Source organism: Colletotrichum gloeosporioides, assembly GCF_011800055.1.
Source record: "Colletotrichum gloeosporioides strain Lc1 chromosome Unknown consensus_13, whole genome shotgun sequence".
Classification (NCBI taxonomy): domain Eukaryota; kingdom Fungi; phylum Ascomycota; class Sordariomycetes; order Glomerellales; family Glomerellaceae; genus Colletotrichum; species Colletotrichum gloeosporioides.
The window spans coordinates 1-15,327 of NW_025544658.1; the positions used below are offsets into that span (position 1 = coordinate 1).

Here is a 15,327-nt window from a genome sequence, read left to right on the forward strand (position 1 = left end):
ACTTCCTAAATAGGTAATTTTAGATTAAATCTATTAATTTAAGTTTAAATAAACTAAATAACTAAATCTACTATGAATTTTAGGCTAAATAGCTAAATCAGACCCCTTAATTTAACTTAATTAATTGGTTAGTAGCGCTATATGTCGTTCACTAAAGACACCAGGTCTTTGGGAATGTCAGGTTCCTTACTTCGGACAAATAGCTGATACAGATAATGGGCGTAGTTTCCGTACCAGGCATCTATTTCGCCACGCACATGCCCGATCGTCAGGCAATCCAGAAATGCCACGATATTCCCGCCTGCAGGGTACATGGACGAGCCCCAATTTGTCCTACAGCTTTGCCAAAGCAGGCTGATGTCGTCAATAGTTCCTTCTCTCGAGAGCCACGTCGATGTCGCTGCGATAGAGTCGATAATCACACCACGGACTTGTAGTATATCTGCGGGAAGAATATTGACTGAACCAGACGGGGTCGTGGAGGTTTGAATGATAGCGCTCGACGGAGTTGATATGTAGGCGTCGAACAGATTCAAATCCCACCTAGGGCACCATGAAGGTAGTTCATCGGTGATTGAGTCTGCATCATGATGAACGTAGTTCAGGAGTGTGAGATCTGACTTGTCCAGGGGATAGTTCCGCGCGAAATCGAGATATGTGTCGTTTATACTGAGTTCATAGTTGGGGGTGTAAGATTGAAATGTGGATGGTGTAATTCTTTGTGCCAGGGCATGAAATGCGTAGACTCGGTCTCTTTGATCAGCGAGTAGTAGATCATGGCTATCTCTCATGATCTCCAGATGATTGGTGGTCAGAGCGAGACTGGAAGTGGGGTACCAAGCTACACTCTCTTGTCGATGTGTTGCCAGGAAGACGTCCCTGTGTATGATGTTGAGAGCTTTCCGTATCTTATCAAACGTGGGCAGCAGAGAATTGCTAGGAAATGTGAAAACATTCAGCCGATCAGCCAGAAACCATGTTCTCATGAATGAATCCCAAGGAATCTGCCAATCACCCCACAGAATGACAGCGTGTTTCGCCAACCCTGACTCTTGAACAACCCATCCACGCCGGAACCACGAAGTCTCAAGCATGGTCGCAAAAGAACTCCATCTTGGGTCCGTTCCAAGCATTCCGTCACCTTCAGGGTAGGGGAAGCTTGCAGGAGAGTAACCAACGGTCTCGAAAGTCTCGAGAATCATGGTACTGACGTCATTCGCAAGTGCAGTTGCGTTTTGGGCATTGTTTTTATGGTCAGGTCCAATGCACAACAAGACCTTCTGGGCTTTGCTGTAGATCTGACCCATGATGGCGACTTGATGATTTCTCTCCTTAAAGTCGCTCTGGTTGACACATATGGAGTCTGCCCACAAAGCTCGGGGAGCGTCTGACCGCCGAACCTGTCGCAAAGCATTCTGAAGATTGTGGGTAATTAGAAGATTTTTTCCGTTGCAAAGAATGGAATAGTCTCGGAAAACCGTTCCCCACACGTACGATATTGCTTCGAAGGTGGCAGAGTTGACATCCGACTCGTGAAGACTGCAGACTAAGGGATCATCCTCTCCCCCGGGCTCTAGGACCATGTATCGGATAGACTGCCCTGGTCCAAGGGGCTTGTATTGTTAGGTTTCCATTCGACTCAGAGTGCATGCGACTTCTATGAAGCTGTTTTGAGGAACAAAAACAATACCTTGGCAATGAAAGAGAACTTTCGGAGTCGGCTATGCCAGTGGTGCAGCTTGGCGATTGCGATGTGTGCAAAAGTGCGGCCAAAGCGGGGATAAGGTCAGGCACTCGCACACAATCACTTTCGACAGGTGTATGTTCTACTCCCAAGGCTTACGGCATAGCGTTGGGTGCTGAGTATTGCATCTCTTCCAATCATTTCGAGAGTTGACGTCACGCGACATTATCGTGCATTATCATACTCTCGCTTATGGGTCAGTCCTTGGCGAGGATTCGCATTAGAAGCTTCACAACTGCGCACAGCTGGCTGCTCCAAATTTCTGGATAGTCACGATGTTTCCAACCGCAAACTTGGCGAACGTATTGCTCTAGGGACTTCATATCGTGGCGACGGCGTATTGTTACTCGCCGTAAATAATGAACATTGTTTTAGATACCCCCTCGGCGTGAGAAGTGTTTTACGGCGGCATGCGTAAAGGTATCCCATGAAAGTCAGAGAACATGCTTGATTGAATGCAATAAGACATAGCCTGTAATCGATGAAAAGAAGCCGAAGCTACTATAATCAATAATTGTTCACAGCAGATAAGCTAGATTGAGGAACGCTAACTTTGAAAGTTCCCTGTAGTGCTGGCCACGTCTAAGGTACGATGGATACCTTGTCGCGTTGGCGACTTTTCGCTGAGACTCAGGAAACTCTAAGGAATCTTCGCTGTTTACTTTCTTTCGTCTATCAGGTTACTTACTGCGGGCTCAACTTGCTAACTTATCCGCCAGCAACCATGAAAGAAGGGTTTCTCACGCCGTCTCCAAGACGGAGGGAGATGAGCTGAGTTAGAACCATCAAGCACCTACATTGTGTATCTTTATGACTGGCTGAGACTAGTAAGACGGGTTTCGTGGGTTTCGACTGTCCATAAAGACGGCTGAAACTACTAGGTATGAGAGAGAGAGAGAATATTGATTTTCAGTGTGCTCAGTATCGGCTAATACTGAGGGCATCACAAGCCATGCACCCTGTCGATTTTCATTTTTATGGCCATATAAGACATGTTTCCTTCCTCAATGTATAGTGAGAGAAACACCGTCGGTAAGAGTTGTAGCAACTGAATGGTGTCTCTGCATCAAGAGCTCTCTGTTGGCTTCCCAAACAATAGCGAACCTTCCTCAATCAGCATCATGTGTCCTAGGCAGAATCTTGTTTCTCTTTAATTACCTCTGTCAACATGACGACCTCGCACTTGTGTGCAATTTATTATGCTTTGTAACCTTCCAGTTTTGCATTTGACTTTGCGGCTATTGCAAGAATAGCTCACAACTCATTTCCAGCTGCTTCCCTCGCAAACTTTGCGAGTTTCGCTCTGGAGATTAATCGCCCACAAACCGATGAGAGAGGCTTGCGTTGTTTTTGACTCCGAAAAGGCGAAAGTTTCTCCTTTGGCGGCCTAGACCATCGTGAACCATTTCCGATATTTAGCCATGGCTTGGCATCAACTCGGAGTTGCGAGTCATGATACTGGTTAAACACTGGGTCACAACTGCCCCATCCAGCTCATCGACTGACGGTCAGCTAACGCCAGGAGCGGCAGCGGCCGACGGCAACCGTCGGACAGCAGAAAATCTCCCAAAATGGTGAACATAACCCTCACGCTTCGCGTCCCAGCTGTGTGGGATGGAATGGTAGCAATAGCAGACAGGAGGTAACCTCGACGAAATCCTACATCAAACGGATCGCAAGGACGAGGCAACTTCAAGGTCGCAACTTTTCCGATCAACGTCGGATACTGACCGAGTAGGCTGACAGGTATACAACCTGTCACATTGAATAACGAACCTTGGTTTTTATTGGTTAAGTCGCACTTGACGGAGGGTCCAGAGGTTGTTTGGTAGACGCTGGGATCGTCAGATCACTTGCCTCAGCCCCTGAACGCTGCACACGGCCGTGTTTTTGACAACTGATTGTTTTCGCTCATTCCGTAAGATTTCAGAGTGCAATGCAAGCAATAATTACCCGCCCGGAATTTCCCCGGGTGGAGGCCAGACGTGGTCACTGATGAATCTCAAGTTCTTTTGGGTATTTCCTTCAGATTCGGATTATTTACTTGTCAGCCGCACATACAACTTGGGGGCCGATGTTCCATGTTCAATGTCCCTCGCGTATCGCTTTCCACGACTCATGATCATAACGCCATCGCACGGCCCATCCCAAAAATACAACAAGGCCTGACTGACCCTTTAAGCATACTTCTTGACCATGGCGAGCAGAGCCTCCTCAACCTCCTTGGGGCTCGTGGCGTTGAGGTAGTGACCGCCGCCCTCAACCATCGTGAGGGTTGCCTCCGGCGACGCGGTGAAGAGCTTGATCTGCTCGACAGGAATGTTGACGCCAAAGACGGGGTCGGCGGTACCCTAAACATGATTAGCGCACAGTTCGCTCGCTTACACTCAACCTGGAGCCGAATGCCTCGCATCTTCGTTCCCCATGGTTGATCCTGCATGCACGTACCTGGAGCCAGTAGACAGGGCACTTGATATCCCTGAGTCTCAACAGGAGACCATCGCGGGACAGAAGGTTACCAAGGGCAATCTTGAGCTTCTTGCGGCCCTCATCGCCCTTGTAGACGGACTTGAGGGTGTTGGTCCAGAAAGCCAGGGTCTCAGGAGGCACGGTGCCAGAGAAGCCAAGGCTGCCGACCATACCGCACCAGATGTCGTCGACGAGGAAGTCAGGCGTCGGGACAGGGCTGGACCAGGCGTCGTAGAAGGCCAGCAGCTGAGCCTTGGGGTCCCAGCAGCCCTTGCCGCGAGAGTCGGCTGACTCGTAGTCCATGGATGTGCCCAAGGGCAAGAGACCCAGAATCTATCATTGTCGAATAACGTTAGCTGAGGAGTCCACAATATGCATCGATCAACAGTGATAGACACTGAAAAGCAACACCATGTTGCAATGTCTGTGGTCAAAAGCAAATGACAATGTGACAGTGGAAGATCACGTGGATGGAAAGGGATGGAAAGCTACGTACTCTCTCGGGAGCCAAAAGCGCCATGCGGGTGACCATCCAGCCGCCCTGGGAAGTGCCGAGAGCGAAAGCCTTCTCGACACCGAGCTTGTCCATCACCTGCAGGGCCATGATGGCCGTGTCCCAGTAGGTGAAGTGCTCGGCCGGGCAGCTGGTGGAGCCGTGGCCGAGAGGCTCGATAGCCAGCAGGTTGACGGCGTCGGTCAACGTCTTGCTGTTGAACTGGGCATCGTAGAGGGAGACAGTGGTGCACATGGAGTTGATGAGCACGACGGTGGGCTTGGCGGGGTCGACCTTGTCCCCGGACAGACGGTAGCCGGCCGTGATGCCGCCGAGGTGGGGGACCTGGATCGTAGTCGTAGCGGCCATTTTTGATTCGGTATCTGCTGACAGGTGCTGCGGGCTTATTTGGCGCGGTTTGGGATTGGATTCCTTTGGGGAGGGGATGGAATGTTCGATTCAGGAAACAAAACTCGCAGCTTGGCTGGGGTACAGGCAAAGAAGGTTTGGTTTAGTAGTAAGTTTGAAAGCAGAATGCGGGTTTCTTTCTTGTATTTCCCACCGCAAAGACGCTCGTGGCACCTCGTGCGGCCTGCCGACTGGACATGGCAGACATGGCAGACATGGCAGCGGTGTATTTCAAACGACCGGCTCCGCCGAAACCCTTCGAGTTGTAACCTCCGTGCAGTCGCTACCGGGAGGGTTTCCCAATAGAGCCATTTCACGGCGAGGCATGTCCCTGCATTCAAAGTGAGTGGAGGAGGGCAGAAAAAAAACGTCCTGTGAAGCTCCAGCGACCATCCGGTTCGATTCGCCAGCGCCGGTCCCAAGGAGGGGGGATTTGGTCAATGCCTCTGTGACGTTTCCATGGCATGTGGGTAACGGGCAGCTTTGTTGGACGCGAGGAAAGGATCAACAGCACGCGTATCGGCTCTTGGGGATTGTCAGGGGACTCCCATCACTCCTATCCGTGTTATCGCCGAAGCACTGGCCGCAGACATTCGATGGCACATGGGCAGATGTGGACACGAGTCAGGTCCGTCCAACCGAGGGGCGAAATGAGAACAGTCCACGTTCTCCCTGCCTAGCGCCGAGTCTCTGGCGCTATTGACACCGAATTGTCCGAGGTGACAGCAGCGGCGTAGCGTCCTGAAGGTGTGCATCTCATTGCCTAAGAAGAGCTAGAGTAAGGGGCCCAGACGATAGACAGCGGGTCTTTACGAACGAGACGGCGTTGCGAAATTTCGATGATGGTCGTGAGAGGTTCATCCAATGCCGTTTTGGGTGGTGTCAATTGTGTGCCATCCCCGGTTGAGGAAGACGCCGTCGTTTTGGAATGAGTGAGCCGTTGAAAGTCAAAATTCATCCCGCCCGTTCTAAGAGAAACGAACCGTCGGGAGGGACGGGAATATCCTTCCTCTAGTTTCAGTCTTGCTGATTTTCTGCTCGCAGACATGGTCTGGCGTCCTTTTTGGCGTCAAGTCTGTGTGGTTGTTGACATACAAGCAGCGCCCGACTCTAATCGCACAACATGTTGTCTCTCTGGAATCCTTCTGGTCGGATTCTTCAGCGGAAAGCCGGCTGGGTCCGAGATCGCCACACGCACGCATGCCTTCAACAGTTACCGAACAACCGGTGTCCCCCCAATACGACCGGCTTGTGAGTGCTAAATCCTTCCGCGGCCACTGACGACGCGCTGCGTGGTGACGCATGCAGCCGCCGAGACACTCGCAGGCTCGGTTAGAGTGCCCCCCTGTCCATTCTTTTTGCTCCTGGGCGGCGCAAACCCGCATGCGGAATTCATGTGTAACGAAATAAAACCACACTCAAATATCTCCCGACGGCGAGAACCCCGGCCCGACCAACAGGCACCAGACAGTGACACCACTGCTCGAGGCTAGAAGTCTTGGAAACACCACCCGATACCCAATCGAGTGGTTTTCAGGGAGGCTGCCCGGCACCGGAATCCTGCGTCCGGGATGATCCCCATTAAGGCCTGCCATTTGCCCCCAAATTTCTTGACGAATGCTGTGGAGAACGAGTCCGAAATCATCAACCTCGTTCGACCTTCAAAGGGCCTGACGCTTAACTGCGCTAGTAACCTTGGTCCACAAGGCGTCGAGGAAAAAAGAGGACAAACTCGCACGTATTGTGGACGGTCATATTCCAAAATCAAAACAAATATGATAGGAAGACTGGAATGAGGCGAAAAGACCCCTACGAATCGCAGGAATGCCTGGGCATTAATGCGGCTTGTGCTCTGGAGCTGAGCTCACTCAGCCAGGGTCGATGTCCGTGATGCCCGACTTTGCCTCGTGGCATCGATGAAATTCTGTCAGTCATCCATCATCAGACCTTGTCTGCCCTGTCCTTCGCGTCCACCAACCCCTCTCAGTCCACTCCCTCTTGCTGATCAACTTGCCCTTTTTGTCGACCGGCACGTTTGACATATAAACTGATTCCCCTCTCACAACCGCTTTGGGAATGATTCAGTTTGCGGTCGACCGGAGAGTTGCATTACACACAACTTCGTTAAGCACGAAAAGCAAGAGGGCAGTGAACCGAAGTTCTCTCTTTCCCCAGTTTTCGTACCATCAATACCACGTTGTCCAGGGGTTCGCACTCTTGTCAAAGCCGTCCAAGGTTCCTGCGCCGCCCAGGGGTAGGGGCACCAAAACCGGCACTTCGCGTGCAGTGTCGAAGGATCGTGCCTGCAGAATAAAGCGACCGAGTGGCCCTGTCCATATGAGCCTCCGCTGAAGGATAGTCTCCTCCCCCGGGTTGATGAGCGACCGTTTGAAGCGAATTGCGCCGCCAACCCCTTTGCTTTTGTCCTTCGGTTGAGAGCTATCAGGCTGGGTCCTCCCCTCACTCCCGAAAGAGCCTTTTCTGTTGTTCTTTTCTCCTCCCCCGCGATCGATTCCAACTTTATTTTCTGCCCATCGTCGAAGCGAGTGAAGGAAAGGGGCGTGAGAGTGCCCGTAAGAGCCGAGTCACAATGTCGTCCTCCGATGTCTCGCCATTACCCGGGCTTCCCGGTTACGATTCACAGAACATCCAGCCATGGACTATCGAAGTCGTCGTCTCAGTGACCGTTCTCGCCCTGCTGTCCGTTAGTCTTCGTCTATGGAGTCGTCATCTCAAGGCACAGAAGTTGTGGTGGGATGATTACCTGATCATTTGGTCGATGGTGCGTGCCTATCCTCGGAATTGACGTTTGCAGCGTCATCATCTAGACTGCTGGGCCTTGGACTAAGTATGACGCAGTTATGGAACATCGTCGTCGTAGGATTCATCTTTGCCATGCACTCAGTAGTAAGTAGAGCCCCAAACTCGAAAATGAGCTGCAAATTCTAACCTTTGATAGGGCATGGGCATCCACGCCGACAAGGTCGAGATGGATAACATCGTCTTGATGGCCAAGTTCCTTGTCGTAGCAGAGATCCTTTACGCATGGAATCTGGGTTGGACGAAACTGAGCTTGCTGCTCATGTACTACCGCATCTTCCACATCCCCTTCTTCAAGAAGATGACCTGGGGTGTTGGAGCGTTCGTCTTCGCCTGGGTTATTTGCATCACGTTCCTGTTCATCTTCATCTGCGTGCCCGTCGAAAAGCTGTGGTACCCCGATCTTCCGGGCCGCTGCATAAACCAGGTCGCGACGTGGATCGCGAACGCTGCGTCGACCATCTTCACCGATCTCCTGATCCTTCTCATGCCTATTCCTCAGGTTTGGAAGCTGCAGCTGCAGAAGGCTGAGAAGATTGCCCTGACCTTCGCCTTCGGTCTTGGTTTCTTGTAAGCCCCCTATTTGTTACCCCTGATCTTTAGGGGCCAGAGTGCTCCCAGTCACGCGATGCTAATCAGTTCCTAGTGTCGTCTTCACCTCTGCCTACCGAACAAGCGTTCTTTTTACCTATAGCAACCTCGACCCAACCTACACCCTCGCCCCGACCGTCGGCTGGACCGCCATCGAGATGTCTGCCGGCATCGTCTCCGCCTGCCTTCCGACCCTTCGACCCGCCATGCAGAAGGTCGCCCGAGCCTGCGGTATCAAGGGCAGCATGGGTGGTATGTTCAGAGTCGGAACAGCGATGGGATTCGGCTCCAAGAACAAGTCCAACTTCAGCAACGGAATGTCGTCGCAAGACCCAAACGGCACAAACGTCAACCGCAGCCAGTCGACCACGAAGCACTCAGCGGGCGGTGACCCTTTTTATCGACTGTCTGACGAGAACGGATCCGATGGGCGCAGCGGCGACCGCACGCCACCACTGAATGACCGGAAGTTGCGTCCCGACGCAGATGGACTTGGGTTCGGATATACTGTGACGAGCTACCCTACCAAGCCGGACGACAAGAGCGAGGATGAGATTCCGTTGCACTCGATCCGTGTTCAGAAGGATTTCAAGCAGACAACTACATGATAGCCTGCTGTTCATGGTAGCTGCATCTCATTATGCTCGTAGGAAGGTGTCTCGAAGTAGCAAAGTTATCGTCAAAAAGGCGACTCCTACTACGCTTCATCGAAGAGCATTGCCTGTGCTGGATGGAGAAAATCACCAAACTATTTACGAAGTCAAGGAAACAATAAGTCGTCCGGGAAGATGCCAACAGTTCGGCGATGGTACACACCAAGGGGGATCAAGGCGCAGATGGGGTGGGAAATAGGGTCTGGATGCTGACGTTATGTCACAAAAGCGAATCTTTAACTATGTAATCACTGTGCAACTACACGATTGTATAATACTAGGCGGAATACTACCATATGAGATGACTCCGTGTAGCTCCACTGTGAGAGGTCACCTTTCCAGTATCGCTTCTACCTCCAAAAGGAACAAGCGCAACTCGTCATAGCTATCGTATGATTTAACCAGTTTGATGATGTGAACCAGTGCTTGTTTCGGTGTCAAGTCTGACTCGAGGGCGGAATCAGGATCGGAGGCATTGTTGCAACTTTTACAAGTACCTGATCATCAATTCTCTTGAATTCATGCTATGCGGGCCGCATTCAAACAGCTCGGCTTGAATCGAGTGATGATAATTATTCTTCAGTCAACGCAACTCTAGTGTCATTTGTCAGCAAATGTCTTCCATTGCAATGTCGCTTTCCTCGACGCATGGAATTACGAAACCCAGACGAACAAGACTTTCAAGGTCTCTTATGAAACGTCAAGCTCAAATTACGGAACCCGAAAATCTGACGTTTGAAATAAGCACCCTTCAACATATGTTCATTGTGACTCAACGTATCTGCTCTCCCTTGCCGCCTCCTTCATTACTTGGAGTGACGCTATCTATAATCTGCGACTTTCATGGGCATAGCCATTCAACCATTTCGAGTTACTCAGCGTGTAATTAGGATCAGTAAACCCCCAAGCCTGGAGGTCTCCTGACGATGACAATCGGCGCAACAACACGGACCCGACCTTCCAAGTTTGGGTCCAGCGCCACGTCATGGTGGAGAGATCAGCAGAGGTTCGTGAAAGAAACTACTCCACCGAGATGTCTCAGTCCTGAGAGTATCTCACCGATATTGTCAGATCATGAGGCGCCTTTATAGCCCTGGAATCCTATATCATTCCCGGGCCGACGATTCTCCAAGCGTCGGTGGGGGCACTTCTAAAGAGCGCTGAGGTGGGCTCGGGTAGTTTATCCATCTATAATTGTGGGTTGACATCTAATCCGTCAAGTACGCGGTCAGGCAGCCCAGCGCCAGACATTTGACAGAGAATACGACTAAGGAATCGATTGAGCGTCGTGGTCGACTTGATTTAAGCCTCCGCAGTGCAAGTCGATCCCAGCGAGGAAATATTCACGCGCATTTTGAAATGCTGAGAAATCGTTGCAAATGACGAAATGTTACACATGAGTGAGCTACCTATAGAGTTTTCACAAACGATAGCTCAAAGCCATGGATAATATGAGTGCATATCTTATGTGCATAGATGGTCCCATTATTTCATCTCTTCTTGACTTCCTCTAATTACATCCCAAGGCACAGTATCATACTGGCCGCCAATTCTGCACTTGTGAAGGTTGCAGAATCACAACGGAGGCTACGGCTCTGAATTTGATGCCGTGACATTGGCTAATTCTGGGTTGAAGCTTTGCAAATAATCTTGCATCCCAGCACACGTCACTTTGGATTGAGATGTTGAGAAGCCTTACACCTACACGGAAGGTCAAGCGCTCTTCATGATCCCCTAAGTGGTGTTGATGAGTTCTCATAAATACGATTTTGATAGTACAATAGGGTTTATGTGCTCTGCATCAGTTGCAGCCAAACACTCGTGTGCCAGCGATTCTATACAAGCAGGTTCGATGTTCATGAGTTCAATGTGGCGGGCTGAGTACATGTAAAAAGATGATTACAGGCAGTCAATACAGAAGAACACAATATCTCTGCTCATTATTTGAGAGATATCGAGGCATATGGACCGTAATCAGTGAGTGACGCATGAAACCTGACGGAACTGTTGGTTCTAATATCTCATGTTCATTTAGGTGAACATTTTGTTCTTCGTGGTCACCCTAGTTTCAATTAGAACAACTTGTTTTTCATATTGTAAACTTTACGACACACGAGAATGCCCAGGTTGTCTTTGACTCAGAACATGTGCAACTTGCAAGCGATACAGGCCGTTCCCGGTGTAACCTGACCAGTTCGGGGTCTTCTCTGAAGGTTCGATTACAGTGAGAGTTTGCATACTCGCCTGGAACATCGCCTATGCCGGGCTTTGCAAGCATCTAGTGAGCCAGCTTGGGAACAGTACCTCAGGTGTATTACCCTATCAGGTTCACTTGGAAAGGGTTCCTCAACATAGTGTGCTTGTAATTATGATTATGGGAATACGTGATTCACAGTTGAAAACAGAGCATTTGGATTCTGCGCATATCAGCATCCATCCACCTCATAAACTCAAAGTCAATACCATATTTTTTTTCGGTTGAGTCAGGATGACCTAGAAGCGCAAAGCTCACTTGCTGCAGGCCTTCAGCTGGCCATGAGCGTTGCTGGTAAGCTGCATGTACATGAAGAAATTGAGACAATGGGCCGAGGCGACACGTTTCGCAACATTGGACATCATGTGTACATAGTACGCCAAGTGTCTCTTCTGGCTTCTACTTTCATTCGGCTCTAACCCAGGAGTCTCAGATCAGCTCAAGATTATTCAATACAAGTACAGGCTCATGCAAGTCAGCACCAACACAAAGTTGTAGAACCCCACCACGATATTGGCCCCCGGCATTTTCCTATTTAGTCCAGCGCTTGGGATCGGGAATGACGTTTACTTCCACAGCCAGATTGGAACTAGGAGTCTTCCGTCTTGCCGATCTCGAGGGAAGATGGTGTGCAGGCTCCAACAAACACAAGATTGGGAATCCTTTCGCGCCTCACTGGCCCGCCTCGAAACTCACTTCCTCTCACCGGTATGGACACACATACAGCTGAATCACGGTTTGTCACCCAATGAACACCGACTATGATTGATACAACATAGAGCGGTCACCGAATTCTCGGGAATTAGCGCGGGTTGTCGTGTCGGTGTTGAGATTGCGACCCCTGCAACTTGGCGTTGCAGTTGTTGGTTCCAGCCGCCATACCGAAGTGGGCAGGGATTCAGCTCCTTTACCCAAATATCAACGTTCAGCTCGCAGCCTGATGTGTGATTCCGAGTGGGCCGTACCTTCGGAATCGACGGCAAGAAGGTGGCATTGGCTCACAGACTGGCGGTTAACCCCAAGCTCGGCATGACTCTATTTCTTACGGGCAGTGTTAGGCTCGTCTTGGATCCTAACATTGGCACGCATCCTACCGGCTTTTACTTACCCAAACTTGGACGAGACCCAATTTGTCAAGTAGAAAATGTGATGATTGTTCATCTCATTCGTGGCGATGGGCTAGAAGTCGACTGAGAGCACGCAAGGCTCTCGTATGAAGCCTGCATGTACCGATCTGCACGGGGGTAGCCCCCGAGCTCATGTCAATCCTTCAATGTTGCCGCCTAGTTGTATTGAGGTGATATGTGAGCTTGCCCAAAGCCTTTGTCCATTACATGGAATTCCAGTGGCGATGATGCCGGCTGCATCGTGACTTCAACCTGCCATCATTATTTTCTGCCCGCCCCCGAATGCAAGCAAGGGCAATGAATGATGGGTTGTTATTTCCTGCATTAGAGCACGTCCGGAAGGATTTAGCTGCTGCCTGGGATGATGGGTACATCAGCCGAGAGACCCACCACGGGTTTGCTGCGTGCTCATGCCCAACTCCTCTTGTTGGTGCTTAATATGCAACCCTTATTTTGAAGCAAACATCAGTAATTTTGCTGAGTTTCAAACATCGCATTGTGTTTATGATAACGACGGGTAGGTGCAGCAGGTAACACAGTAATTCGGGGTTTGCCAAGCTTCGGCGAGAACAAATGTCACTGTGTCTCCGCGGAACGCACGCTCTCCGTGGGAGAGCCAACACGTCTAAGTTCAAGACATGCGGAATGACGGACAGCAAAGGACACCGGGCTTGCTGTCAAAAACAACGGGATGAACGGTAGAATAGCAGCAAGCAAACTGAGACATTGAACAATTGAACCGCTTACCTATCCCAAAAACCGCGCAATCCCTCGTTCGCCCGTAAACCCAACACCAAATTTCCTTTCTCTTTATTACCTCACTTTAACCCAACTCACTTGGCGCGACCAGCCGCACTATCGTCATGCTGCTCTGCCGCAAAAGTGCAGCATTGCAAAAGGTCCCCAAACCAAATGCATCACCGTGGCGTCTCCATTCAATATCACCTGCACCCAACCAATTTCATCACAAGTACTCAACTCTGAGGCGAACTCAGCCCCCAGATGTAGTCGTCGTCGGTGGTGGGGTAGCTGGGGTGTGCGCGAGTATCGCGGCGGCGGAAAAAGGCGTAAAGGTGCTCCTTCTCGACGATGCCCACGGGGGCGGCGCATCTGCGCTTTCGGGCGGCGTCGTGTACGCTGGAGGTGGAACTAGGCAACAGAAGGAGGCAGGCTATGGGCACGACTCACCGGACAACATGTTTGCCTACCTGAAAGAGGAAACGGGGGATGCAGTCGACGACAAGACCTTGCGAAGGTTCTGTGACGAGAGTGTCCAGCGAAACGAGTGGTTGGAGAAGCACGGCGCACGATTCGAGGCATCCTTGTGTCCGTACAAGACGAGCTATCCGACAAATCAACACTATCTGTACTTCTCTGGCAATGAGAAGTCGCATCCTTTCAACAAGGTGGTGGAACCGGCTCCGCGAGGACACCGGATGGTCCAACCAGGGTTCTCGGGCGGGGAGCTCTGGCGCGTCCTATTCGAGTCGGCCTTGGGACTTGGGGTCGACTTTCAGCCTGCCACAAAAGTCCAAAGAGTCCTTTTCGATGGTCAGGGCAAGACAAGTGGAGTGAAGATCAGGACAATGTCCAATACGTACTCTCTCTTTGCCAAGCACAAGAGCCTGGTCACGAAGACCAAGAAGTATCAGCTGATGGCCTCACAATTGGCGGACAAGTACCACCATCAAGCTGATAAAATCTGGCAAGAACATGCCGTCTCAGAAACGATCCACTCGCGGGCTGTCGTGCTGTCAGCCGGCGGGTTTGCCTTCAATCACGAAATGCGGCAAGTTTATCTCCCCGAGTTCTCCACCGTTGCACCCCTTGGAACACAGGGCGATGACGGGTCTGGAATCAATATCGGTGTCGAAGCCGGGGGGTCAGTGTCCAACATGAACAAGATGTCCGTCTGGCGTTTTCTGTACCCGCCAACAGCCCTGGTTGAGGGTGTTGTCGTGGCCCAAGACGGCAAGCGATTTGCGGCCGAGGACATGTACGGGGCGACTCTAAGCGACATCATGATTCGGGATCACGACGCGAAAGGATTTCTGATTCTTGACTCAAATCAGTGGGCTAAGGCCAGGGGCCAGTTGTTCAAGCAAACAAACTTTCCTCTGTTGGTTCAACGACTCCACTGGCTTTACTGGGATTACAAAAAAGCAAGTTCGCTCGAGGCGCTGGGCAGCAAACTCGGCGTCTCGGCCGAGGAATTGGAAAGTACGGTGGAGGGGTATAACCGGGACATTTCTAGCCGGAATGAAGATCGCATGCATAAGGCCTCAGAGTACTGCACACCGCTGTTGAAGCCCCCCTTCTACGGCGTCGACATCTCCTGCCGCGTGGGAGGCATTCAAGCTGTCAATGGCCTCACTCTTGGCGGCCTGCGCGTCGATGGAGACACGGGGCTGGTCCTGACAGGGGAAGATAAGACCATCCCCGGTTTGTATGCAGCTGGGAGAACTGCCGTCGGAGTTTGCGCCAACGGGTACGTGAGTGGGTTGTCAATCGCTGATGGGGTCTTTTCTGGCAAGCGAGCTGGGGAACATGCGGCGCTAGAAAACAAGTGACGAAGACACAGGGCGGACGAAAGAGGAAAAGAGGGGATACATGATCTCTAGGATGAATCACATCAATATAAACATTGCAATTTGGTATCTTTGCAACTCCATGAATGTCTAAGGAAAAATCAGAAAGCCTCCACCCAAAACCATAAGCAGGACACGATGTCCGGTATCTCGTCTAAACTATTCCAACTCCTTCGTAAA

At 50.9% G+C, this 15,327-nt stretch overlaps 4 protein-coding genes across 4 annotated transcripts; 2 read left to right on the plus strand and 2 right to left on the minus strand.

Annotated features, from left to right (window-relative positions):
• Positions 1–137: 137 nt before the first annotated feature.
• GCG54_00002427 (uncharacterized protein) lies at positions 138–1,307 on the minus strand (the record flags this gene model as incomplete). The annotated part of the gene is made up of 1 exon (XM_045402519.1): positions 138–1,307. The coding sequence occupies one exon, from the start codon at positions 1,305–1,307 to the stop codon at positions 138–140; it is 1,170 nt and encodes a 389-aa protein (XP_045269137.1).
• Positions 1,308–3,921: 2,614 nt separating this feature from the next.
• On the minus strand, positions 3,922–5,075 carry GCG54_00002428 (uncharacterized protein; the record flags this gene model as incomplete). Its single annotated transcript, XM_045402520.1, has 3 exons — positions 3,922–4,095; positions 4,193–4,546; positions 4,710–5,075. 3 exons carry the CDS (start codon positions 5,073–5,075, stop codon positions 3,922–3,924), a joined length of 894 nt encoding a protein of 297 aa, XP_045269138.1.
• Positions 5,076–7,704: 2,629 nt separating this feature from the next.
• On the plus strand, positions 7,705–9,133 carry GCG54_00002429 (uncharacterized protein; the record flags this gene model as incomplete). The annotated part of the gene is made up of 4 exons (XM_045402521.1): positions 7,705–7,896; positions 7,974–8,021; positions 8,074–8,504; positions 8,581–9,133. The coding sequence occupies 4 exons, from the start codon at positions 7,705–7,707 to the stop codon at positions 9,131–9,133; spliced, it is 1,224 nt and encodes a 407-aa protein (XP_045269139.1).
• A 4,289-nt stretch (positions 9,134–13,422) lies between these two features.
• On the plus strand, positions 13,423–15,129 carry GCG54_00002430 (3-oxo-5-alpha-steroid 4-dehydrogenase; the record flags this gene model as incomplete). The annotated part of the gene is made up of 1 exon (XM_045402522.1): positions 13,423–15,129. The coding sequence occupies one exon, from the start codon at positions 13,423–13,425 to the stop codon at positions 15,127–15,129; it is 1,707 nt and encodes a 568-aa protein (XP_045269140.1).
• Between the last annotated feature and the right edge of the window lie 198 nt (positions 15,130–15,327).